Here is a 26,936-nt window from a genome sequence, read left to right as displayed (position 1 = left end):
CAGAGACCTGGTTCGCTGGTCTGTTATTCCCGTTAGCGCAGCGGGGAGACGGAGGTGTACGGGTTTATGCGCCGAGGCAGTGCGAGGGCTGAGATTGGCTCCTCACCTTCAAATCCCTGCCACTGATCTCATAGCCTGCGGCGGGCCCGGAACAATGGGCCCAAACAGGAGACGGTCCGGAGAGGAACTCTGCCTCACGGACCTGAATGCAAATCCCAAATACTAACCCACTCCGCTTTGATGTCCCTAATCCCCTGTTAGAGATTACCAGCCGGCAGTTTACACCCTGGCTGTTTTTCCAAGCGTGGGATTGGGAATTTCGTGAGCCGTGAACAGCAGTGTTTGATCAGTAAATAGAGTGTCCCTGCAGTAATCAGGGCTCAGGTAAAAGGGATTATCACATTTTGGAACTGGGGAGGTGTCTTTGGTTTGATGGAGTGACTTCATAACTTGAGCAGAAGTGCTCTTGGTGTGTGTGTGTGTGTGTGTGTGTCTCGGTTTGCCGACAGAGGACAAACCAATCTTTTTTTACGAGATTTGGGTCTGTAGTTCAAGTCAAAATTAATGTATGAAAGCTCACTGAGCAGCTCCTGCTTGAGTACATACAGTAAACAGGATCCATTACTTTCTACTAGCTGTCTCGTTATTTGTACAGCAATGAATGATCTTTAGCATTCATTACTGCACTTCATCTAACATGTATTATTCATAGCATGTAACCTGAGGGCTAAACCAGTATCCACTTTGTCATTAAAGCATACTGACTGCTACTGTTGGTGGGATATGAGATGTATAATAACACCCTTGGCGTGCAGTTGAAGTGAACAGACGGCGCAGCATCACAAAATGGCATTGTTTTAACGTGCTCTCCGGAGAGCCCCGGCATGACCGATCACACATGAACTGGAAGCCATTTCCACAAATGCTTGGGATGTGATTGAAATAGAACCGGGGTGTGAAAAAGTGGTACAATAACGCATTGTTATTTAGAGACCTAGCGCCTCCGACGGCTTTTCAATAGAAGCGACATCGGTCGTTACCCTTTTTGTTTTTTTTTCAGTTTTCCTAGGAACTACAGCGCAGAATTTGGTTGACAAATTGATGTTGCTGTCAGCCAGCCACCTGCACATTCCCATAGACTTTACATGGATTTTCATACTTGAGCTCTGCTTATCTTTGGCCGTTGTGGTCTTTTGACCCTCAGTGAGAGGACCCTTTGTGTTTCCCCTAATTCTGACCTTGTGGGTGCGTGCGGGCCCCTCTCCTGCCCTAACCCCTCAGTCTCTCCCCCACCTCCCCCAACACCGGCCCCTCCTCCCTGTTAGAGATATTATTTCAAACGCTTTTCTTTTCCTGTAATATCAGAACATTCTCCATTCCCATATAGCCAGAGGTATATGTTCCATTGTGTTTAGTGTGTGTGTGTGTGTGTGTGTGCTGAACATGTGTGCGTGTGTCTGTCCACGTGTGTGTGTATATAAATGTGTGCATGTCTACAATTTTGTGTGCGTGTGTGTGTGTGTGTGTGTGTGTGTGTGTGTGTGTGTGTGTGTGCTCGTGTTTGACTGTGTGTTCTGTGTGTATGTGTGTGTGTGTGTGTGTGTGCATGCTCGTGTTTGACTGTGTGTTCTGTGTGTGTGTGTGTGTGTGTGTGTGTGTGTGTGCATGCTCGTGTTTGACTGCGTGTTCTGTGTGTGTGTGTGTGTGTGTGTGTGTGTGCTCGTGTTTGACTGTGTGTTCTGTGTGTATGTGTGTGTGTGTGCATGCTCGTGTTTGACTGTGTGTTCTGTGTGTGTGTGTGTGTGTGTGTGTGTGTGCATGCTCGTGTTTGACTGCGTGTTCTGTGTGTGTGTGTGTGTGTGTGTGTGTGTGTGTGTGTGTGTGTGTGTGTGCATGCTCGTGTTTGACTGCGTGTTCTGTGTGTACGTGTTTGTGTGTGTGTGTCTGTGTGCATGCTTGTGTTTGACTGCGTGTTCTGTGTGTGTGTGTGTGTATGTGTGTGTGTGTGTGTGTGTGTGTGTGTGTGTGTGTGTGTGTGTGTGTGTGTGTGACTGTGTGAGGTCTGAGCGTGTGTGTTTCTGTGAGCGTGTGTGTCCGTGTTTCTGTGTGTTTTTCTGTTCGTACTTGCTTTCTTAGTGTCCCTGCAGCATGCTGTGGCCCTTGCACACTCTCCCTCTGACTCAGGTAAAAACCTGCTGGTGTGCAGCGAGCATCCAGAGCAGCGTCTGCTATGGGCAGACCGCTGACACTATCGCATATCATAACACGGGCATCCATCCGCTTCCATCTGCCCGCTCCTATCTGTTGCTGAAGAGTGTGACCCTCTTCGTAACCTCATGTCTGAGCGCGCAGACAGCACGTATTTAAGCCAGCGCTTTGGCAGATTCTTGAGAAAAGATTTCTTTCCAGATATTTGAGAAAATATTTCTCTCTATTTTCCAGCCACAATCCATCATTTTGTCAGTCGTTGCAGATTTACGTGTGCAATAAGCAGCGGTTGTATTGCTGAGGTGTTATGTTGCAGGTGGCCCTGCAGTTTGTTCTGCATTGACCCGTGTGCTGGGCAGGTGTTTGTGAATCGGCCCTGCGGTGGTCGTGTGAGAGCGCTGTGTACCTCCCGTCGGGGGATGGAATTGATTAATCCAAACTGTTGCGAGAGAAGCGGGCTTTCCTCTCCGTATTCTCTGCCGGTGGTACGCTAGCTCTCGGAAAATCATGCCTTTACGTCTTTAAAAGGTTCACGGCCCTTGGAATCCCTGTTTTTTTTTCCCCGACGCTTGATCAGATCCATGCCTCCTCCGTTCTGGAATAAATTACATTTTATGTTTCAGATTAAAGGGAGGAGGGGGGGGGGCAGTGCATGATGGGAAGGATCTCAGATGTCTTCGTTCTGTTTGCAGCAATGGGTGATATACGCCTCTGAAGCGCTCAGAGCCCTGATGCTGTGCGGCAATCGGAGCCGCACTCCCAGGCCAGGGCCTTCAGCGAAGCGTCCGGAGCGTAGCGTTGGGCTGACGCTCTAATTTAATGAAGCGCGCAGGAAAGATGGCGCGCGCAGCTGTCCGACGCGGGCAGACACTCGGCCAATTGTTTCCCTCTATACGTTCGCCAGCTGAGGCTGGGATACAGTAGATGGAAGCTTTCCCCCTTTGGCAGGAGAAGCAAATCCAACTCAGTCACGCTTATGCTCCCTTTACGTGTTCATTACATTTGTCATCATTACTCCCTGGAAGGAATCTGCAGTATTTATCTACATTACTTATGTGCTTACCAGACCGGTTTTCTGCTGTCATTATCTGTGAATGTGTTTTTTTTTTATTATTTGGGTGGAAGGTTTCCTTGGCCAGAGAGGAAATGGAATCTGAATTCTTCCTTTAACGCTGTTTAGCCCTGGCACCTGCAGCCAGTTTGATTCCTGCGTGCTCGCTTCTTTTTAAATTCGAGAATATGTTGCCTGTGTTAGTATTCTGTGTTAGACTCTAGTATCTGTGTCTCGTGCCAGCACTAAAAATTGGAAAAAGCTTCCTGTCTCTCCCTTGTAGGGACCTGGACATGTGGTGAGGTCACATACTAATACATCCCAACATCAGATGTTGTCACAAATTATGGATTTTGTGCAGATAAAAGTCTAGATTTTGTAAAGTTGCTGAAGTTTTAGGTGTATTACATGAGGCTGGTGGGTATTCTGGTGAGTGTGGTTCAGTAGTCACGAACAGTCTCGGCCCAAATCTGCATTGTTTCTGAGCAGGAAGCTGAAGAGCGGGGTAAAGCCGTCTGCTGACAGACAGCCCTGGCATGAGAATGAACTCAGGAGCTGACTGTGTGTGTGCACATGTGAGTGTGTGTGTGTGTGCGCGCGTGTGTGTGTGCGACTGTGCATATGTGTGTGTGTGTGTGTGTGTTTGTGTGCTTGTGTGTGTCTGTGTGTGTCTGTACATGTGTGCGTGTACTTGTGAGTGTGTGCGTGCATGGGTGTGTGTGTGTGCTGGTGCATGTGCAAGCGTGCGTGTGCGTGCAAGTGTGTGTGTGTATATGTGTGTCTTTGTGTAAGACTGTGAAAAGGGGGGGAAAGATGGTCTTATTGCAACAGGTGATGTTGGATTCCAGGGCATTCCCTCTAATACTTTAAGTATCCTTGTAATGCAACTATAGAGTGTGAAAGAGATTGTCCTTTTCTCTCTCTCTCTCTTTCCCCTTTCTGTCCCTCTCTTCCTATATATGTATTTATATATACATACATGCACACACATGCATGATGATTATTGTTGTGCTGCCTGCAGCTCTTCCTTTACGGTGCCTTTTCCTCCTGGTGTGAGTGCTAAGAGGCTGCATCCTGCCTGCCCCTTCCCCACAGGAGCCCTGGCATGCCAGCGCACAGGCCCAGGCCAGCTGCACACTCCACGGGCCCTAATCCAGCTCCTCCAGTGTGCATCGCACTCGTAACCCCTGGGGCTCATAATCGCCTAAACCCCGCCGAGCGCCCCGGGGGAGGGTCGGGTTGCACCGCGCCGTGCCCTCCGCGGGGCCAGGTGGGCCGCCCCGCGAGCGCCCAAACCCCCCCGGCCAGGGCGGAGCGGTCCCCGCAGGGGTCGGAGGTCGGGTTATTTTAGGCTAGGCCGGCCGACCCCTGAGAAGTGATGAGCTCCTCGGCCTGTAGTCACAAAATAATACAGGCGTGCTGAGTAAAGGTTGTGGTGTCTGGAGTGAGAGAGTGGCGAGCGTGAGAGCCGGGGGTTTGACTGGGTTCAGGGAAAATGCCGCCGGACCGAGTTTATCCCCTTACACATGCCTCAGTGTCCTCCCAGATTCTGCTAAAGGGTGTGAAGCTGCGCAAGACTGAGCCGGAGTGTGAAGGAACTCGTCACGTGCTTTCGCGATTTTCGGAGAGACGCTGGCACACACACAGAAGACTTTCTGCCCTGGAAATGAAAGATGATATCTCTCAGCCGCCCTCCCCTTTGTAGTGTACCAAAATTTAATATAACATTCCGTTTTGGGATGTAATGTCAGTAACAGCCTTAAGGTAGTTCGAAGGATCCGCCAGTCCAGTCTTGAAAAGGTCATTCAAGGTCACGAAGGCGTGTGTGGATGGAGGAGGATGTTCTACAGAAACGTCCTGTAGGAGGGCGAAGGCCCGCGCCGCTAATGTGCGGTTACCCAATCCTAATACTCACTGCTCTGCTGCCATGGCAACCGCAAGGATTCCAAGACCGGCTGACTCCATGTCAGAACAAGTCCGAGATCCAGCAAAATCTGAGATAATAGGAACTGGGATCAGACAAAGCCTGTCAAAACAGTGCTGGTAGGGCCCCTCTTTGTCTGGGCACTGACCCCGGTACAGTTGTACCTTTTGAAAACCCGCAGAAATAGATTTGAAAAATATTGCAGGCTGGCAGAGGTGGCATTCGATACGTTTGCGCTGACGTTTTCTTCTATTTTTCCAAAGTCTCACTCAGCATGTTAACCAGGCCAGACCAGCCTCTCTGTAGTGTCTGCTAGGAAAGATGATCCCTCATAATGTTTTTTCTTCATGTTTATTCTTTGGTATTCTCATTTGGCCGTGTTTATCTGACCGTCTTGGGGAATTGTGCTGTGGAATTCGAATTACCCGTTCGGTTTGATCTTCAGTATAGGTTTTTACATTGTGTGTCCGTGGCGAGTGTTCAGCCGATCGTTTCTTGGGCTCGTATGACAGAGAGCAGTCAGGCTGGAGATGATGTATCTGTCTCCCTCTTTGAAGGCAGAAGCAGCGCTTTACTCCTAAATGCGGAAGAGCCGAAGCCCACGGAGGAGCCTTGGGTTGATGTTCCTCCTGATTTATCTGCATTTTCCCCAGCAGAAACAGGCCCCCGTGGGGGAAGGGTGTGTCAGAGGGAGGGGTGCGGGTCCGCCCCCACGTGCTGCTCGAGCCCTCCCGCCCCCACGGAGCAAATTGCGGCCCTGTGTTTGTTTTCCACAGGTGTTCCTGGCCCGCTTTGGCCTTCGAGCTATCCTATTTACTCCTGTAATGCAAGTAGAAGCTGCTCTTACGCTCGTCTGATTTATTGCCCCCATCCATTGTTCTCCGGGGCTTCAAAGAGCCCTTTTGAATTTGACTCAAAATTACGCCTTGAGTCCGTTCAGCTTGTGGCAGCAGCGGGGCTCTGCTCAACCGCAAGTATGCGCGCGAGTCATAGAGCTCTCTCTCCCTCTCCCTCTCCCTCTCTCCCTCTCCCTCTCCCTCTCTCTTTCTCCCTCTCTCTCTCTTGCTCTCTCTCTGCCACTCTCCCTCTTTTTCTCCCTCTCTCCATCTCCCTTTTTTCACTTTCTCTCCCTCTCTCTACCTCTTTCTCCCTTTCTCTACCTCTCTCTATCCCTCTCTCTCTACCTCTCTCTATCCCTCTCTCCCTCTACCTCTCTCTCTACCTCTATCTTTCTCTCCCTCTCCCTCTCTCTCTCTACACCTCTTTCTCTACCTCTCTCTCTCTCCCTCTCTCTTTCTCTGTGTCTCTTGATCTCTCTCTACCTGTCTTCCTCTCTTTCTCTCTTTCTCCATCTCCCTCTCTTTCTCTCTTTCTGTCCCTCTTTCTCTCCCTCTCTCTCTCCCTCTCTCTCTCGCTTCCCCCTCTCTAACCCTTCACTTGAAGCTGGTAGAGTAAATGTGCTGGGGCAGAGAAAGCCTCACGTATCGTGCCTGCGTGCCTGCCCGCTGTCAGGTCAAATTGCTTTTGTGCACAATAGTTGCGTCTGGGTACTTGAGCCCTCCGTCTGAAACAGTATAGGTCGCCACTAACAGCGTCCCTTTTGACTGCATTTAATCATTAAATGCCTGTGTACTTTACTGAAGTATTTAGTCACGGCTTCGCTGCTGGGATCTTGTTTCATTAATTATTAATGACTTTTGTTTCATGCCGGGACCTTTGACCCCAGAGCCGCTTGACCATAACCCCCCCTTTGTTTTGCGGTTGTTTGAATAGCAGGTGATCCCCGGAGTGTAGGCAGTGCCAGTCCCATGAAAGTTTGGATGGAAAAACACAGGACTGCAGGAATTTGGCCCCAGTACCCGGAATTCGCTTTGTCCCAAACTTTGAGTAACGGAAACAGAGGGCCGTGATTTTTTTTTTTTTTTTTTGCCTTTTCTCAAACCCAGCACTGTTGGGTTTGGTGCTCGCTGAAATAAATAAAGAAGCGAGCGCTTGCTTGAATTTAATGCTTGCATTTAAGGACAAAGCGCGTTGAAGTCGTATGGAACAGAGGCCTGCAGTTCCCATGCATTCCTGCCCTCGTGATTATGGCGGAGAGATATCCGTCAGGATGTTCCTGTCCCTCAGTCGGGCAGGAGAAGCTGAGCTCTGTAACGCGGCTCTCCCTCCGCCAGCCAAAAGCATGATTGGGGAGACGGCCAGATGTAATAGTGTAATAGACTGCAAATATTTTCCTGGGCACAGCTCTCTCCTCCGGGCCAGTCACCCCCGTAAATGCATTTTCCACGGAGTCTTCTGCGAAACGCCAGCCTCTCCGAGCAGCTCCAGGGGCTCAGGACGGACCATCGCTGTTGTGTGTGTGTTAAATGTAAGAAAGATGCTGTTTTATAAGACACCCTGGGTGGTTCTTGGAGAGTAAAATTGATGGGGGGAGGCGATGTGGTGTGTGTTTGATACGTGCAACAGAAGGCTTTCGCCGCAGTTCAGTTCATTTCCAAATACTTGAACAAACTTCAAGCTCCAATTAGAAATACGTGCTCTGAATTCAAACGTCTTGTTGGAGTTTTATAATTAATTCCGACTTTTCTGGGAAATGTCAATAGGGTATCCAACACAGAAGCGCTCTGTCTTAGGCTGCTCTTCCTCTGTGTTGCAGAGCTCCACGGACGACTCGTTCGGCTGCGGGAGGCACGAGGAGGGCTACCAGCTGGAGGTGACCAGCACCATGACGCGCCTGGACTACTTCCACGGCCAGTTCAGCAACGTGCTGCTCACCTCCATCGCCGCCTTCCCCATGGGGGACGAGACCGTGGCCAGCCTGGGCACCTCCGAGGGCCGGGTCATCCAGGTACGCACAAGCTCGGGGGGGGGGGGGGGGGGGGGGGGGGGGGGGTCACAGGGTCAGCCTGAGTTAACCGCAGCCTCGCCCTGAGGCTGAGCTGCGCCTCTTTAAGGTACCCCGTGAGCACTGCACTCGCACTGACAACAGCGCAAACAGAACACATTCTGGGATTTCATCAACAAAACATTTTTAATATACTTCACTTGACATCACAATTATCAAAATTATCCAATTGTTATATCATAATTATTATTATAATTATTATATCATACTATAATTATTATCATAATTATCCAAAAATGTATAAAACCTACCATGTTTTTTCCATTTGTAACAATGTAACCAGCATGAGGGATTCCCTTCCCACTGTGTATAGCCTGGCAGGATGTTGGTACTATGTGTGACCTGTCAAAGTGCTCTGGATCCAGCAGGATACAGCGGTGAATGAGCAGGCTGGAAAAAGGTGTACAACAGCCACAGCCATCTCCACGTCATCAACAAACACGCCAACGGCACACGAGAGCAAATACCACACTTTGCTTATCGGCGTTCCAGCACCCAGAGCGATAAGCTTTCCCAAAGACTCGTAGTAGCTGCAGTCTTGCCCGCGCCTGTGCTCTGGGCATGCTCCCAGCTCCCAACGCGTTTCTGGAGGGAGTTAAAAGGAGGCGCTGTGCGGTGTTATTTCGCCCATGCAGACATGGTTTGCATTGAGAGCGTTTTATCACTACGGTGGGAAAAGGGGGCAGAGAGGCTGGGAGGAGAGGCACAGCAGCTGCAAGGAAACGGGGTCTCGGAGGCGGGCGGCGGGGACGGGGGGCTCTCAGGGCGAAGCGTCCGGGCTCTCTGCGGCGCGTTTTCGGCCCCCGGGCCCCGCACCTGCCGCCGTCTCTCGCCCATTGTCTCGCCCTGGGGCGTGTGGGAATCGGGGTGAGTGGAGCGCAGCTGTTCCCGGCGGAGGCCCCCGGCCCGAGAGCGCCGCGGCGGCCTTGGGAAACGTGGGAGAGAGCGCGCTGAGCGCGCCCCGTCCGCGCCCGCTGCCGCTTCACGGCACCTTTTGTTCCCAGGAAAACGCGTCTGAGGAAGTGCTTTTTCGCCGGCTAACGAGGAATAATACAGACCCGCGGCTGCGTTCGCGCACAGAGCTTCCCGTCATTCATACCCTGCAAAGCCCATGCCGCACATTCACCGACCTGTTGATGCCTATATGATGTGCGTTTGTACCCAGTCTGAACGGTGTCCTTCCTGGACACTTTAACAATATAAAATGCACCAACAATTTTGTGACCGAATCTTCCCTTGTCCTTGAGTACTCGATTGCTTAACACACACGGTGCAGTGTGTGCTGGATCCTAGCTGCAGTGCCAAAAACTGCAGAGATTTTATGAGGCTGTTCTCTCAGAACTACGACAACTGTGTGACAGGTTTTAATATGAGAGGAGCTCATTCCACGCAGTCTGACAGCCGTTCAGTCAGTTTTTTGCATGCCACATTAACAAAATGTAACTTTAGCTGGGTTGCATGGTTATCCTGCAGGCTGGGAGCTTCATTAAGGTAAAATACACAGTATCCAGCCATGCCTTCCTCTTAGTCTACTGTAGGTCACAGTCAGGGGGAAGTTTCTGGAATTTCCAGCAGCCTCTATACAGGCAAGGCCGTCTCCAAGAAGTTCTTAATGGGTGAATTTTCAATACTAATTTAACCTCAGGACCCCCTGTAAGTTTCGTCTGGTTATTCAGGGTTATAAAGGTTTGAGGGCGTAGTGTTTATTAAATGGCAGAGACAGGCCTGAATGACATTTCCGCATTGCAAGGGCTTGAGTTTGTGCTGAGAGTCGCAGCAGCTCGTCTCGGGGATGCTGGACCCAGCACGGCGGTCGAGCTGTCATGTGATTTTTAGCGAGCCGGGATAGGCCAGGCTGAAATGAAAATTGCAGAAGAGAACCGATACAATGGTGCGTTGTTAGATACTCCGCTTTCACTGCCTGCAGTCTCTCAGGGGTGTAACGGCAGCCTGACCCAGGAGCGTATATGTAGCCGGGGGGAGAACAAGAGAACTTAATGCCACAGCTCCATGGTAAACCCATGGCACACTCTATGCTCAGTGTGCTTCCAGCGCTTCCTTTAGTTTAATGTACCTCCTGCACCGACCACATGGATACTAAAAGGGTGATATTAAAGACATTCTGTCATCTTACCCTCATTGTCTGAGCACCAGTTATTACAGTATCCATAGCAGGCCTTGTGTAATGAATGCCCATATCCCGAGCTCTCTGATTCAATAGCGGTAGTGTGCGGGGAGGGGACACGCTAACAGCTAACGCCGACTCAATCCTTAATGTCACTTAAATTGCATGTATGCCCCAAGGTTCTGTGCCACGTTTCCATAATCTTGAATGATTTAAGTTTTATTGGGACTCTCTGGTTTCATGTCAAGACGGCCTGCTTCAATAAAGCTGTAACTCAGCCTCACTCAGTTGATTTACAGTGCAAAAAAAAGCCCAGAGCTAAGCACACTTTCCCCTCTCATCCCATCACAGGCCGCTGGTTATTTATAGATGTACTGTGTGATGTCGGGGTTGCGGGTCTGCGCGGTAATCTCTCGTCCCTTTTCCCGCTATTCTCAAGGTGGTGGTTTCCCGGTCCAGACAAAGGACGCCCCACGTGGACTTCCGTTTGGACACGCAGCCCGTGTCCCCCGAGCTGGCCCTCCTGCCCGCCCCTCGGCCGGACGCCTCCTTATTGTTGGTGACAGGAAGCAAGGTGAATGGCTTGGACGGGCGTCCTCTGCATTTCTCAGATTCTTCGGTGCGCTCTTCCTAAAAACACACGTGCCGCTGGCACAGGGAGCCGCTGTTTTCACAGCCCCCGTCACCTCTTCACCTCGAGTGGAAAACAGACCAAAGGTCCGAGAAGAATGACTGTGTGCTGCTTTGTTTTGCCTCATATTAGGGACGCTGCCAGGAAAGCTGTCAAAGTGTTTCAGTAGCATACTGCGTGTCGCGTGTGTACCTTGGCATTTTAAGGCATAATGGCGCAGTGTTTAAAGTGCTGACATTTTCATTCTCTTGGATGTGTTTTGTAACAGCGCTTGAAGACAGTTTTGACACGCGGTCTGCGCTGTCATGCTTATTTTAGTTTTTGCAGTCAGAGGGAAAATAAAGAGATTGTCAGGCTGAGAGTTGAGCGTGCTGTCTCTCCCATCGGGGCAGTTTTTATGGAAAAAGCAGGAGGTCTTCACTAGGCGCTACAACTTTGGTATGAGGCTACTTCCATGCCAGTTTCTCACAGTGCCAGCACATTAGCAAGCTAGGGTTTAATGGAAAGCTAAACATCATTCAGGCTACCCCCTGTCTCTTTCTGTCTTTCTCTCCCATTCTCTCGTTCCGCGTATCACTCCCTCATTCTCTCTCTCTGTACTTCCTTCCGTCTCTCTGTTTCCCCTTTTTCCTCTCTTGTTTCTGACGAGCCCGGTGGGGTTTGGCTGCGGTGGTGTTAATCATCTCTGATTGGTCCAGGTCACCAAGGTTCCGCTGGAGGGCCCGGGTTGCGAGCAGCTGTGGTCCTGCAGGTCCTGCCTGCTGGCTCCCGCCTTCATGGGCTGCGGATGGTGCCGGGACCGCTGCTCCAGGTCAACACAATGCGCCCCATCACACTGGACCCAGGACTCCTGCCTCCCCAGCATCTCCACGGTAACCCCCCCCCACACACACACACACACACACACACACACACACGTACCCCACTGCAGCGTCACCAAGCCACACGGGGAGTACAAATGTGTAATCATATGATCAGAGCTACACTGCTGAAAACATGTTCTGTATAACTGCTGTTTACCACAAAGCCATCAGCCATCACAATATCCATCAGACAGCTTCCAACAGCAATAAAAATATTTGAAAATGAATTTCTGGATTGTAGCCCTCAGATTTGTTGACATAGGTCTATGGGTCTCAAGTGTCATTGGCTGCCCACTCCAGTTATGCTTCGATATTTTCTGAGTGACATATTTTCAATATTTGTACCTTGTTGCCTCTTGTGATTTCCTGGAATTAGCACCTCCTCCTTCCTCTTGCACTTGTACCTCTGTGACATAGGGTCTATTTGGGTTTTTCGAATAATAATTAACTCTAAAGAACAAAAATCTATTACTTTGTTTACTTCAAGGGTTAATCTAGCGGAAAACTATTAAATGAAGGACAGACACCATGTCGGATGGCGTAACTGGTAAACCTGTGTGTTTCATGTGGACGTACAGAGACAGGCATGCTGGAGAAGGAGTAGGAGGAGGTCTGCCATTGCTGCAGATTTTGGGAATCCTGTCCATTCATGTGATTCCTAAAGCACAATAGGAACCTTTATGACTTTCCTGCCGCCCAGTGCGACTACATTACCTCCTTGGACTCCAGCCATTGTTGTGAAAATAGCATTCCCTCTTCCTCAATGAAACCGGTTACATGAGCACTCTCTCTCATACATATACACACACACACAGGCATGCACACACATGCAATACTCTGGGAGAGACATGCATAACATTTTTATTGGTAATGATTCATTTCTTAGTGTGTTATTATTTGTTTTTATGGACATCCCCTGCTGTTATATTGTTGAAAAGGACAGGCTGAACCTCAGGGCAACTGCAGTGGAATTCCCTTATTAGCATTAATGTCAATGAGGCATACAATAACCACTAGACCCCACTTGCACAAAGACTGCGAGTGTAGCCCTGTAGAATATGTCCTTCTTAAGAGTGTTTAACAGTAATGAGGGAATGTGTGTTCTGTCCCATGGTAGATTTCCCCCGCGACTGCGCCCGTCGGGGGGGAGACCAAACTCACGATCTGCGGGGGCGACTTCGGGTTCAACAAAAGCGAGAGGTTTGACGCGGGTCTGATCCGGGTTGACGTCGGCGGGTTGCACTGCAAGCTGGACGCCAGGGACAGCAACAGCAACCGGTGAGGGGGGGGTCACTCGAGGTCGCGGCCACCCAATCAACCACCCCCCTACCACCTCCCGCTTTCCCAGGGGAAAGCATTCCGCCCGTCGCACGCTAGCCGCGGCTCCCCTGAACGCCTCATTGAGGAAAAAACTGCAGCGCTGCAACATTCAGCGGCCTAATCAGAGTCACCCAGGGCCTTCAGGCTGTACCAACCTTATGGTCACAGCCTCACCATTGTCCAAATCAGTGTTTTTCCCAAGGGGACAGTCTGTCTGTGCGTGCGACGGAGCAGATGCCATTAGATTAGCCCTGGCCAGGAGAATTTTTGCTCCTCTCTGGCTTAATCGCGCCCTTGTCTATGGCCCTTCCTTGTAACCGTTGTCTTCCTCCCTGTAGGCTGGTATGCACGCTGAGCACTGTGAGAGAGACTCACAACAGAAGCCTCGTTAAGGTGTACAGCGGAAAGGAGCTGGCCCAGAAAGAGGGGCTTTCGTTTGTGGTAAGCGGAATGTGAATATACGACCACCCCCACTAAGCTCTAGCCCCGGGTGATCGTTCTGAGACGGCTTACATCTGTTTTCTTATCTCCTTTGCCCCCAGGACGTTGTTGTCAGTGAGATATTCCCTGTTTTCGGGCCTAAATCCGGAGGGACCTTGCTGACCATTCGCGGGTCGTTTTTAGACAGCGGGACAGCGAGGCAGGTCACCGTTGGAGACGCAGCGTGTGAGATACACAGGTGAGACATTCCTCGTAGTTCTTACAGCACAGCGAGATACACAGGTGAGGCATTCCTCATAGTTCTTACAGCACACTGAGATACACAGGTGAGGCCTTCCTCAGAGTTCTTACAGCACAGTGAGATACACAGGTGAGGCCTTCCTCAGAGTTCTTACAGCACAGTGAGATACACAGGTGAGGCATTCCTCAGGGCTCTTACAGCATGCTGGCAGCACATGCAGGTGATTGAGGTCCGTGAATATCCATAGGTCACAGAACCCCTCCTTATAGGGGAGCAGCTGAGAGAAACACCCTGAGTTGAGGTGGTTGAACAGGGCTCTCTATAAGTGGTCCTAGTAAGCTTACCAGAAGTGAAACACTGGAATTTAACAGCACAGTTAATCTGCCAAGGTGTTGCACAGCGGTGCGGGATGTACACGCTAACATGCCCTCTCTGCTCTTCCCAGCGTCTCCGCTCACGTGCTAACCTGCAGGACGCCGGCCCAGCCCTCCCCCGCAGTGTACCCCGTCACGCTGACCATCGACTCGGCCGCCGCCGCCGTGCCCGTCCCCTACACCTACAACGAGGACCCCTTCATCGACAGCATCCAGCCCACCCGCTCCTTCATCAGGTAGGCCGGCCTCTCTGTGCCCAATCCCCCCCTTTCTCTGAGGGGCCTGTTACATACCCCCCTGTAACACACCCGCTGAGGGCAGAGCTAGGAAACTGGGGTAACAGTGAAAAGCGAGGAGGCATCCGGAGGAAGCTCTGCTGTCATTATTACCACTATAGCATCGTCTCAGCCTTAGACTTGGCCGATTTCTTATTCCATGGTTTTGACTGATTTTGTTTTATATTGTGGCGATTGACGTTAGCACTGTTAGAGCGATTAGTATATCAAGCCAGCAGAGCGTTTAGAATTGAATTGAGAGAGAGAAGGAGAGAGAGAGAGACAGAGACAGAGACAGAGACAGAGAGGGGGGAGATAAGGAGTGAGTGAGAGAGGGAGAGTGGGAGGGAGAGAGACGGGGGGGGGGAGTGAGTGAGAGAGGGAGAGTGAGAAAGAGGGGGGGGGGGGGAGTGAGAAAGAGAGGGAGAGTGAGAAAGAGAGAGCAGGAGAGAGAGAGAGAAAGAGAGAGAGAGATCCAGAGCAGAGGAAGGGGAAGCACTCTCGTGGAAAGGGGGGGGGGGGGGTTGTAGGGATGTGGGGGTGTGGGAGAGGCTTTCCGCCTCATCTCCAGCAGGAATCTGACCGCCGTGCGGAAGCCCCCCCCCCTGACAGCAGGTTTCTCCATATCGCCCCCGCAGCGGAGGGAGCACGGTGTCAGCGCACGGGGCCTACCTGCACTCCGCGCTGCAGCCGCAGATGGTCATCGCCACGCTGCAGGAGGAGAAGGTCCTCCAAGTGGTGAGTGGGGCGGTCAGGGATCTGCCCGTGCAAAAAATACCTCATCCTGTATCCTGTCCGGGTTGTGTTATTACTATTAAGCCCCGGAAAAAGAAAGCAGCCAGATGTTTAAAAAAGAGAAAGGAAATGTGAACACAGCTATGTCATCCTCAAATCTGACACAAAGAGTAGGTGGTCAGTTTTCTCCTTTATTTAACTGTTATGTGCTCACTTTACACCACCAAGACAGTGTAACTTACAGGGCTGTAGACTATTAATGCGTTACTCAAGAAAAAGGTATAGAATGTAGAAGAACATAGCTACTGTATCTTGAGTTTCACTGCTGCCGTTCTGAAATGTGATCGTCTGTCTTTAAAAGGGAAAAGTGTGGAGGAAGCACTTGGAGCGATTGAAGATTATGTTATCTCAACAGTGCAGCACTCAGGGCTTGGCCTGGACTTCTTGGGGCACATTATTATACAGTGTTATCTGCCATAAGCAGGTGCTTACCATGACCACACATTACGGCTCGCTCTCACTGCGGAGCTGACTGTGCTGGTCACCTGAACTGGTTTGTGGTCCAGGAAGGGGTGTCATTATCCCATTGAAACACACAGTAAACAGACATAAAGTAAACAAATTAAGTGTCCTGGCTACAAGGTCCATCTGACCATGTGAATCTCTGCTCAGAATGTCAAAGCAGGAGAGGACAGATGCATTTTTCCATTATTCTGCCTCTAAATTAGTTGTGATTTCTCGTGGTCCGTGGCTCTGCTTTCAAAGCAGATTGCTTTGGCGGGACGCTTGGGCTTCGGATGACGAACCCTAACCAGCTCTGCGAGAGGACACTGCTAACGATGCTCGGCGGTGTAGCGTTACTCATGATGTCATGCGGCATAGCGTTTTAGCGCGGCAGCTGTTGCCTCTTAAAGCCTTTATAGGATAACAATATGGAACAGTTTTTTCCCAGACAGCATAAGCGTTTTATTGTTGCCGGCCCTGATTTCGAGCTGGTGTGAAGAAGGCCGTTCGGGGGCCTGGGCGCTGACACCTCCGAACGCGAAGGGGGCCCCTTGACACGCTATTGAGGCTGCGGCCTTTTATCAATGTCGGGGTTTGTCCGCTGGCAGCGAGGTTACGATGTCATTCCTGCACCGCCGCCAAGAGAGGGTTTACTCACTGGCAGCCTCTGTCTGCCGCCGAGAGCCAACTGACTCTGAGCTGGCCCCAGCTTCCAGCTGAATGCCCTCTTTACCACACAATCCAGCTGAGTGTTCCCTTTCCGTGCACCAGAGCTGCGGTCATGTGGCGCATTTTACAGGCCAACCTAAAACCTGAACCCTGGGAAAGCATTTGGTTGGACGCAGGAAACATTCCTAAGTTAGCTGTGCGCAGCCCGTCCAGCCAAAACCCTTTCTCTGGGTTCAGCTTCCTCAGTTTCCTTTACTGGTTTGCACTGAGTTATCCTGAAGAGCTTTACAGCAATTGACGTTCAACAGAAAACAAGGAGTGGTGTTCATGTATGTGGCTTCTGTTTTATATCTGCTCGTGAGCTCTTATGAAATCCAGGGCTTTAGCGGTTGCAGCTGCCCAGCAACATAAAAGGCATTCTAACTGCACTGACTCATGGGTAATGGCTGACATAGCAGAGAGCAAGAATCTGTGAAAGTGAATTATCCTATTACTACAGGCTGATCTGAAATCAGTTTACTGCTCATAAACAAGTGGATTCAATCGGAGCATATCTGAGCATATCTGATCCTGGTCGCATCCCAGGGAGCCGTTCTCAGTTCAAAACCCCCGCAGGCTCCGCGGGACGCCTTTTGAGCGGGACACCTGTTTTAGGAATTTATAAAGCGGGTCGTTCCGTGTCAAATCAGCCCAAATCCAGGAAAGACTTTCCCTGTCTCGTCCTTAAGCTACCCCCACCAGAGCTGGGGGTTTTTTCAGTTCGTATCCTGCAAAGCGTTTCAGCAAAGCCATCACAAAGGGAAGCACTGATTCTTTCGTCCCAGAGCTGTTCAGAGAGCTCATCAAAGCCACAAGATGAGGCAGATAACTGCAGGACTTAATGAAGCCAGGCACTCCGATATCTCCCTCGTCCAAGCAAATCAAAAGCAGCATTTATGAAGCAATAAACCTTCCCTGATGCAAGCCTATCCATAGACCACTCAGCAACGCTAACTGGAAATTTATTAACTGGGCTGCCCAGTTGATTTATCCACTAATTCACTAACAACAAACAGAAACTGCAGATGATCTGCTCTCTGGAGGGGCGGTTTTGGAAATTCAGCGGGGGGTATTTGTCAGATTATTAAGTGAGGTCCAGGGGGAAGGCCACCTGGAGATGACAGAGTGTGTTTACTTTGCATGTTATTGCTCAATAGAATTATTGCTCAACAGAGACTTGAGCTGGAAGATGGTTGCTGCAATAGCAATTCGAAAGCCCAAGTTGTCACAATTATTTTTTATTTAGTGGTTATAAGTGGGCCCTGTGGATGAGACTGTTGTTAATTTACCACTGCTACATTTTACTACTCCCTATTGGAAGTAGGACTACAGAAGTTTAAAGCTCTCAGTACTTCAAAGGCGTATAGTGCTGGATATAGATGTTATTGTTTGAAACAAATGTAAGGTATGGCGAAACATATTCAATATATCAGCTATTCGGTTAGTTTGGGGGTTCTCCTCTCTGAGATGTCTAGGGAATGGGTCTTTTGTAGTGGTCCAGAGACTTCAGTATAACTGATACCACCTACACTATAATGTCTGTGCAGACTGTAAATGTTCTTGCTTCTGCAAAGCTGCTGTAGACAGTTATTATGGCATGAACACATCAGAACCATGAACTGGATTGTCTTCCAGATAACAGACTGTTCATGAACTGGAATTCCCACTTGCTCATTATCTAATTAAATATTCATATCACGTATGCCAGATCAAGGGCTCTTAAAATGAACTTGTGGTTCATGAGCGGGAATTAAAAATGTCACTGAGATTGGTGTGGAAGTACAGATCCACAGCTGTTGAGGTAGATGAGGAGCTTCCTGTGGAAGGAGGCCTGACAAGCAGAGAGGGCTTCTGGGAATCTGAGTTTTATAACAGATCATTTCTGTAGTTTTCAACCACAAGAGTGAGATTTTGGATCCCCAAAGGTGATTTTTTCGATCATATTTCAGAGCATTTCTCAAAAGTTAGATGAAATCGTTCTGACCAATCGGGGGTGTGGAGGCTGCATCCATGAGGCTAGGGAGTGCAAAGGTAAGGAGGAGGCAGGATCTTATATGTCCTCCTGGAATGCAGTCACCTGCAACTGTTTGGTGGTCTGTTTCATGCATTGTGCTGCTTTGATGGTAGTACCCCTGCATGGTGTTTCTGCCCTGCTGAGAACCACGCTGTCCATGGTTCTGCAGCACCTCCATCTGCAGCCAGGACTTCATGTTATTCCACTGCTCAAAAAGAGTGTGCCGCACAGCAAGGTGTTACCTATGGAAGTGCCTCACTATCCGTTTTGCTTTGCTGTGTTTGTACGTGTCTAGAGCTGCACGCAGGGTGAGGACAAAGACGTGATCCTCTGCACCACCCCATCCCTGAAGGACCTGAAGCTCCTGCCGCCCTTCAAGACCAAGGTCTTCTTCGTCCTGGACGGCTTCTCCACCAAGCAGTTCGACCTGCTCTACGTGGAGGACCCAAAGTTCGAGGAGTTCGAGAGGCCCATCGTCACCTCCAAGGGGAACAAGAACGTCCTGGAGATCAAGGTCAGCCCCTCGCCACCGGCGGGCTTTCAGGGAGGTTTGATGAAAGGAAGGAATGAAGAACAAAACATACAGTACATCCAAACAGGAAAGGAAGCCCTTTTCCCACACTGTTGTTCCCAGCACTCTGAAGTATTTGCTGTTATAGTTTTCCCAGCTCCAGAGCTCTTCACCTGATACTAGCTGGGCATTTTAATTAGCGCATTAGCAGGGAGAAAAGGGAAGAGAGAACAGTGAAAAAGAGAACTAATTAAAGAATTAATTTCTGTTGCTTCTTGACAACAGCTGCGGGTGACACAGGAGCACCTTTTCCCAGACCTGACCCCAGATCAGTAGCAGTCACCTGGTGCTCCTAAGCCCCTGACTGTGGCTAAATTACCCAGGGGGACAGCAATATTCACTGTGTAGATTACTCTCATTCAAGAGGATCTTGTTACCCAGCTGAAAAATGACTACCGATGCAGTTAAGTGCAGACTGATATTTATCTTGGCTTAAGCCTCAGGCTCTTATCCCAGAGCTTTGCATTATGAGATTATGAGATGGGGACCAAACCTTATAGATGAAAAAAAGGATCTGGGCCTGCTTTATCGTGATATTTTTTACTGAGATTTAGTCCGAGAAAACTCTGTGTTCCAGTGTGCCGCTCTGATTGGCCGATAGCAGTGGCTGCTTTACGCAAACCGTGTCCAGAGACAAGCCAGACCTGAACGTACATGTCTGCAGTGCTCTGTGACGGTAGCCAGATCTCTCAAAGTGCCCTGATAGGTAATGTAAAAATGATTCTGCTTGCACTGAAGGTGTGAGGACTCTCTGTCGAGTGATACACTGTGGCTGGGAGTAAAGTTATGTGAAACATTTCTGGCTCTGTGTAAACCAGAGGTGTATTTGAATGACAACTATGACTGGCTGCCTGCAGACCAGGTGTAGAGCTGAATGATACGCTGTGACTGGCTGCCTGAAGACTGTAGAGTTGAATAATTGTGACTGGCTGCTGGTGCACTGTGTAGAGCTGAGCGATACACTGTGATTGGCTGCCTACGGACTATGTAGAGCTGAGTGATACGCTTTGATTGGCTGCCTGAAGACTGAAGAGTTGAATGATACACTGTGACTGGCTGATTGTAGACTGTGTGAAGAGTTGAACAGCCTCAAGCTTTGACAGGAAGGGGATGCGCTCGTTCTCTTGTGTAGCCCTCTGCTGCATACAGAGAGCAGGACCAGTCAGCTTCACAGCAAGTTTTTTTTTCCCTCTTCAGTCGCATTAAGAGTTTTGTTCTCTTCTCCTGTACTCACTGCAGGCAGGTTTTCACCCTCTTAAAGACAAAGGGGCTTCGTTTGTATGCAGCAACTGAAATGTTTTCCACGCTATCTCGGGTAACTGTCGCATTTGGGACAGTGGCTTGCTCATTAGTGCCAACTTACGAAACTCAGGGGGAGGGCCTTTTTCTCTGTCTCTGCCTAGTCCTGAGGTCAGATGCTGAGGTTTCGAGGAGCATGCTCTCTCTTTCCCTCCCTCTCTCTATCCCTCGCTCCCTCTATCTCTTGCTCTCTCTCTTTCCCCCTCTCTCTGTCACTCTCTTTTTCCTTCTCTCCCTCTCTTTCCCTCTTCCTCTCTCTCCCTCTCTCTATCCCTCTCTCTCTTGTGGTATCTCTTTCCTTCTCTCCTGCTCTCCCTCTCTTTCCATCTCTCTCTCTCTTGCTCTCCCTCCCTGTCACTCTCTGTGTTTTTCCCTCTCTCCTTCTCTCTATCCCTCTTTCTCTCTCTCCCTCTCTCTTCTCTCTTCCCCCTCTCTCTGTCACTCTGTCTTTTCCCTCTCTCCCTCTCTTTCCCTCTTCCCTGTCCCTCTCCCTATCTCTCTCTCTCATGCTGTCTCTCTTTCCTTCTCTCCTGCTCTCCCTCTCTTTCCATCTCTCTCTCTCTTGCTCTCCCTCTCTCTTTTCCTCTCTCCCTCTCTTTTTCTTTCTCTCTCTCTCTTTCTCTCTCTCACTCTCTCTCTCTCTCTCTCTCTCTCTCTCTCTCCTGCACTCTCAGTCTCAGGTTCTCTGTTCTCCCTGGGTTCTAGGTTCCGCGGGTGGACCTGGAGGCGGTGCAGGGAGAGGTACTGCGGGTGAGTAACCGGAGCTGCGAGGGGGTCCACCTGGTGGGCAACACCCTGGAGTGCACCGTCCCCACCGAGCTGCAGGCCGCCACCAAGGAGCTGGAGGTTGAGGTGAGAGAACCCCCCCATCTACCCCCCGCCCACCTCGCCCCCCTTTCCTTCTCCCCCTCCAGACGCCACTTCAGGCCTGTGCCACTTCAGAAAGCCCGCTTCGGGAATCAATGGGCCCCTTGTTCACCTCCCCCACGGTCGCACGGCTGTTTGAGCCCAGACGGCACGTACCGCCGTGCCTTTTCTGATCGTGGCTAATGAGGCCGGCTAATTACCTTAGCATGAAGTAGCGTATTGATGCGGAGTTGAAAAGACCCCCTTTCCCTAATGCCCTGCCTGATAGCGCACGTCCAGATGAAGTCTGACCCCACCGCTGGAGCGGGACTGTCCTGCTGCCTCTTGAATGAGCGTTGCGGCATTCATTTGTCCGTCTTTGTGTTAGCTTTTCACATAACGACCGAATCTCACAGATAAGGGCCTTCATCGTTCTGTTCCGATCCTTGCATAACCCCATTGGAACGTGAGGGAAATGCTGCACAGCCAATGGGAGGTGTCCTCGCCCTCATAGTGTGGAGTGCTTTATCTCCCAGCATGGGCTGGTGATATCCCCAGTGCTGAGGGAAGCCTCCATCCAGACATTCTCTACTGGTCCTTTCCCATCTCTCCCTCTCTGTTGTAGTACAGAGGAGCAAACCTAATTTTCCCACCCAAACGTAATAAGGTTTGCTTCCCTCAGAGATGAGACATAGCGGGGTAATATCTCTTAATCAGATTTTTGTGTCTGCACGCGTGAGTCGCTGGGCTGAGGGGCAGTGGCATTGGTCCTGACAGTGTGGCTGGGATTTCGTTGTTTGATTTGAAGAATTACAGTCAGGGCTGGGCTGTCCAAGCCAGTCCAGCAGTGGCTATTGTTTTTCTCTCCTGCTATGTGTGTGTGTGTGTGTGTGTGTGTGTGTGTCTGATGCTCTCTTTGTGTGTATCTGTGTGTCTGATACTATCTATGTATGTGTGTACCTGTGTGTCTGATACCATGTGTGTATGTGTGTGTGCACGTATGTGTGTGTACCTATGCGTCTGATAATATGCGTGTATGTGTGTGTATCTGTGTGTCTGACACTATGTGTCTGTGTGTATCTGTGTGTCTGATAGTATTTGTGCCTCTCTGTGTGTGTGCAGTGGAAGCAGGCCTCCTCCTCGGTGATCCTGGGCAGAGTGATGCTGGCGCAGGATCAGGACTACAGGGCCCTGATTGGGGGCGTGGTGTCCATCAGCCTCCTGCTGCTGCTGCTGCTGGCCCTGCTGACCTGGAGGAGGAAGAGGAAGCACATCGAGGGTGTGTTAGCCTGGGCCTCTGTCCATGACTGTGTTATGTGTGGCCTGTGTGTGTGTGTGTGCGTGTACGTGTGTGTGTGTTTGTGTGTGTACGCACCAGTCCATTAATATGTCTTGGTTATGTGTGGTCCTCTTGTGTTTAAATAATCTGTGTGTGTGTGTGTAGCCAGCACTGGCTCACTCATGATCAGATAAGTTATCTCCCTCTGTGCAGGAGGTTGCTATTAAACCTGTCCTGCCATAATTGAGTCTTTGACTGTACAGTAATTTAGCCTTGAATTAATACAGTAATATTGTTCCTTTCATGCTGCATGAATGGGTTATATTGTATTGAAATGCTTGTATAGCCAGGGTCATGATATGACCATCGTTATATTGCTTGACATAATTGACTCCAAGATAACCTTCTTAGATGGGAAAATAAAACCCGGCTAAAGTGTATGGTTGGGCATACCAAGCATCACTAAATCAACCTGGTAAAGGCTATCGATGTGGTGTGTTCTTTATAGAAGATGAACACTTTCCCTCCCTCAGCTTTGTACCCAAGCCTTAAAGTTCAAGTTAGAATTAGATGTCAGTAGTAAATGTAAATTAAACAGCCGGTGATAATCTCCCAGAGGACAGTCGTATTGGTTCTTTATGAAGAGTTCCATGGTATGCAGGGCTGGTGGAGGGAAATGCCTGTATGTAAAGCGTCTGCATCCTCTCTGTGCTTGCAGATTTAGCTGAAGGCATGGTCTGGTACGACGGGCGCGCTCACATTCCGCACTTGGACATGTTGGCGAACGCGAGGAGCGTCAGTCCCACTAACGAAATGGTCTCCCACGAATCCGTGGACTACAGGTCTACCTTGCCGGAGGGTACGTTTTTTTTTTTTATTATTTGACTTTTACAGCAAAAAGGTGTCAGGTTACGCTCCCCTCTGCACCCGTCCCGTGCACCCGCTGTTCCTTCATGCTTGTTATCTGTCTTTGTGATCCGCCCCTCCCTCCCCTCTCAGCGAGACCTGCATGGGAAAGAAAGCACCTTCACTTTTCATTCTGTGTCTGGGCTCGGGTTTCCTGCCCTCTCTTTGTGGTAATGCGCTGTTAAGCCATCGCTCTTTGTTCAGGCGACCCGCGTGTCAGTCAGCTTGTAATTGACCTCTGACCTCCGACCTGTGCGCTGCAGACCAAGGCCTGCCGCTGTCCCAGGCGGAGTCCTGCCGGCTGCCGCCGTACGGCCACCCGGAGCTGTCCGCCATGCTGCCGGGGGCGGAGCAGGACCTGGCCACGCCCCTGCTGCCCTCCGCCCTCCACATCGACCTGTCCAGCCTGCACCCCGAGCTCCTGAAGGAGGTGCAGCACGTGGTGATCGCCCGGGAGGACCTGCTGCTGCACGTCAGCGAGGTCATCGGGAGAGGTACATACACTTACACACACATATACACACACACACACACACACACGCATAGAGATACACACACACACACACACACACACACACACACACTCACACACACACGCACACATACATACACATACACTCACACACATACCCGCACACACACATATACACTATATGGACAAAAGTATTCAGACACCTGACCATTACATTGTAATGACATTGTATTCAATTACATATACTTTAATATGGAGTTGGTCCCCCTTTTGCAGCTATAACAGCTTCCACTCTTCTTGGAAGGCTTTCCACAAGATTTTGGAGTGTTTCTGTGGGAATTTGTGCCCATTCATTCTGTAGAGCATTTATGAGGTCAGGCACTGATGTTGGACGAGAAGGCCTGGCTCGCAATCTCTGTTCCAGTTCATCCCGAAGGTGCTCGATGGGGTTGAGGTCAGGGCTCTGTGCGGGCCAGTCAAGTTCTTCCATACTGAATTCATCAAACCATGTCTTTATAGTCCTTGCTTTGTGCACTGGGGCACAGTCATGTTGGAATAGAAAAGGGCCTTCCCCAAACTGTTACCACAAAGTTGGAAGCATAGCATTGTCCAAAATGTCTTGGTATGCTCCCCTTCACTGGAGATAAGGGGCCTAGCCCAAACACTCACACACACATATATAAAGATGTATACACACTCATACACTTACACTCACACACACACACACACACACACACACACACACACACAGTCACACACAGTTATATAGAGATATTAAAAACTAGATCATCAACAGTAATTCAAGTTTCTGATTAGATGTGGCCCACATGGATGGTGCTGTTACCCACGCATAGACCATCCTTCATTTCATTGTACAGGTGAAATGGGGCGTCCACATCGCCCCAAACGGGGGTGAGCTTTGCTTACAGTAATGGAGCGGGGATGAGGCAGTCTGTGGTTTTGTAAACCCCCTCGGCTTCTTCCCCTCACCCTTCCTAAAAAGCAGTGCCCTCCATTCAACTCTTTGAGAACAATCCCCTTCGAGTCACGGCGGCCCTGGATGTGACAGAGCTGAAGGGTTTCTGGGTCGGTAGATGATTTGTTCCCGTCTTGAATTCCAGGCCCCATTGTTGAGAAGGGCTGGGGGGTGGGGGGCGGGGGGGAGGCTTTGAGTCTGTAATCCAACTCCCCCTCCATCTGCAGGAACCCGATAGGGGAGATCCGGGGAGATTACTTTATGCATTATTATTCTCACACGCTCATGAGCCCCCCCCCCCCCCTTCATCATATAGAGTCAAATAAGCGCTTGATGTCTGGGGTCTGGGATTGGCCCCTATTGTAACTCGTGTTAAAGACTTGGTTTTTCCGATATACCATCTGCGATCTTGATTAAGCCCCGATTACAGCTGATAACCCTTACTGCAGACCTACTTCCAATTCTTCTGCTTCACTTACTGCTTACTTCACTTCACTTACTGCTTTTTTCCTTTCAAGTTTTGTTCGGAAAAAAAAAGCATAAACTGTTTTGAAGGTTCGTTGAAGGTTTTTTGTTTAGTGAATGTGCACCTTTCATTTCATGCCAAGACTTTGTTAGTCTATTAAATTAACTGGTTAGCTGGGCTGGACTCATGAGGGAGTCTGCTTCTGTTTATATATTTATATTTATTGGCAGTGTAACAGATACTCTGCATTAGGACATACATAGAAAACACATTGCAATTTTTCATCAATTTTACACCATACTTCGCTGCATTGTTCTCTGTTGCTATATACAGCGTGAGAATAACTTAGAAGGGCTGACACGTTTAATGAGCACCAAAAGCTCTGATCAGTAGTTCACCATACAGTTATAATTTTATTTGCGTGTCAAACTTGGACCTGAAATTTATTTTGTTTTCCAGAAAAGGGCAGCTCGTATTTGAAAATAAATGCCAGGGAAAGTGTTTATTTGGACACACTTGGAATACAACAAGCTTCGTCAAGACAGCTGTTTCAGTGCTCAATACAACCAACTAAACACATTGCCAGGCTTTTGTTTTCCCACGGAACAGCACTAGGTGGCTTTTAAATGCTCTTCATGTTCAGATGAAACAAGGCCTTTAAGGGCAGGTGGCACTGCAGTGTAGTGGTTAAGGAGCAGGACTCATAACCTGAGAGGTTGCTGGTTCAATTCCCCGCTGGGGCACTGCTGCTGTACCATTGGGCAAGGTACTTAACCCCCAACTACCTCAGTAAATACCCAGCTGTATAAATGGATATAAATTAAAAAAAAAAATGTAACCAATGTAAATTGCTCTGGACAAGAGTCTCTGCTAAATGGCAATAATGTAGTCTAATGTAATATGGCCCATATCCTTCTGTTATGATCCAGGGCACTTTGGCTGCGTCTACCACGGGACCCTTCTGGACCAGAACGGCCTGAAGCTGCACTGCGCAGTCAAGTCTCTCAACAGTGAGTACCACAGAGCCGCAGCCTACCCACGATGCACCTGGCTAATGTGCCTCATCTGTCTGCCTCTTCACCTGAGTGGTTAAAAAAAGGCCAGCAGCAAGATGAATGGGTTCCTGCGTCGTGATCTGCTGTAATTGTGTAAATGTGTCACTTTGAGCAGGGAGATTTATGGGTTCATTCTTTCTTGGATGCTGACTCACAAAGCTAATATTGTTTTTTTTTTGTCTCCGGGTGATTAACTATACTTCGCCTTGTCCTTTCTTTGAGTTTAATCTGACTTAGAGTATCACCAGGAAACTCGGACAATCTTTTTTGATTCAATGACAGTGCTGCAACAGAAGTTTCATCCTCCTTCGCTCTTAAGCTGATTTCTTAAACTAGATACCAAATGTTTTAAGTGCCCTGTTTTTGGTTGTTTTTTTCATGCCTGTAATATTTATGGTGGAAAAACATATTTTTATGCTGTAAAATACCCCAACTGTCAAAATGTTATGAAACAAAAACAAAAAAAAAGCACGTTGACATTATAGGAGTGGTGCTCTGATTGGTGCTCTGATTGAAGTGGGAAAGTATTCCTGCGTATACCAGCGTTGCCATGGTCCCCCGTGGGCTGTGTTAAGCGAGCCTTTCTGCCTGGTCTGTGTCAGGGATCACGGACATTGAGGAGGTGTCTCAGTTCCTGAAGGAGGGCATCATCATGAAGGACTTCAGCCACCCCAACGTGCTGTCCCTGCTGGGCATCTGCCTGCCGCCGGAGGGCTCCCCGCTGGTGGTGCTGCCCTACATGAAGCA

The 26,936-nt window shown here is 49.6% G+C and overlaps 1 protein-coding gene across 1 annotated transcript in view; it reads left to right on the top strand.

Moving 5' to 3' along the window:
- LOC118771976 (hepatocyte growth factor receptor-like) overlaps window positions 1-26,936 on the top strand; it is a 43,175-nt gene that overhangs the window by 10,150 nt on the left and 6,089 nt on the right. Inside the window, exons 3-17 of the mRNA XM_036520182.1 lie at window positions 7,840-8,031; window positions 10,653-10,787; window positions 11,543-11,716; window positions 12,825-12,985; window positions 13,366-13,468; window positions 13,570-13,706; window positions 14,155-14,319; window positions 14,997-15,096; window positions 18,615-18,833; window positions 20,895-21,041; window positions 22,158-22,314; window positions 23,033-23,173; window positions 23,484-23,714; window positions 26,064-26,144; window positions 26,792-26,936. The exon at window positions 26,792-26,936 is cut by the window's right edge and continues 37 nt beyond it. Coding sequence (XP_036376075.1) covers window positions 7,840-8,031; window positions 10,653-10,787; window positions 11,543-11,716; window positions 12,825-12,985; window positions 13,366-13,468; window positions 13,570-13,706; window positions 14,155-14,319; window positions 14,997-15,096; window positions 18,615-18,833; window positions 20,895-21,041; window positions 22,158-22,314; window positions 23,033-23,173; window positions 23,484-23,714; window positions 26,064-26,144; window positions 26,792-26,936 — 2,288 coding nt within the window. The remainder of the gene's footprint in view (window positions 1-7,839; window positions 8,032-10,652; window positions 10,788-11,542; window positions 11,717-12,824; window positions 12,986-13,365; window positions 13,469-13,569; window positions 13,707-14,154; window positions 14,320-14,996; window positions 15,097-18,614; window positions 18,834-20,894; window positions 21,042-22,157; window positions 22,315-23,032; window positions 23,174-23,483; window positions 23,715-26,063; window positions 26,145-26,791) is intronic.

Source organism: Megalops cyprinoides, chromosome 25 (assembly GCF_013368585.1).
Source record: "Megalops cyprinoides isolate fMegCyp1 chromosome 25, fMegCyp1.pri, whole genome shotgun sequence".
NCBI lineage: Eukaryota > Metazoa > Chordata > Actinopteri > Elopiformes > Megalopidae > Megalops > Megalops cyprinoides.
The sequence above is the reverse complement of the archived record's forward strand: the minus strand, read 5'-3'. Positions and strand labels throughout refer to the sequence as shown.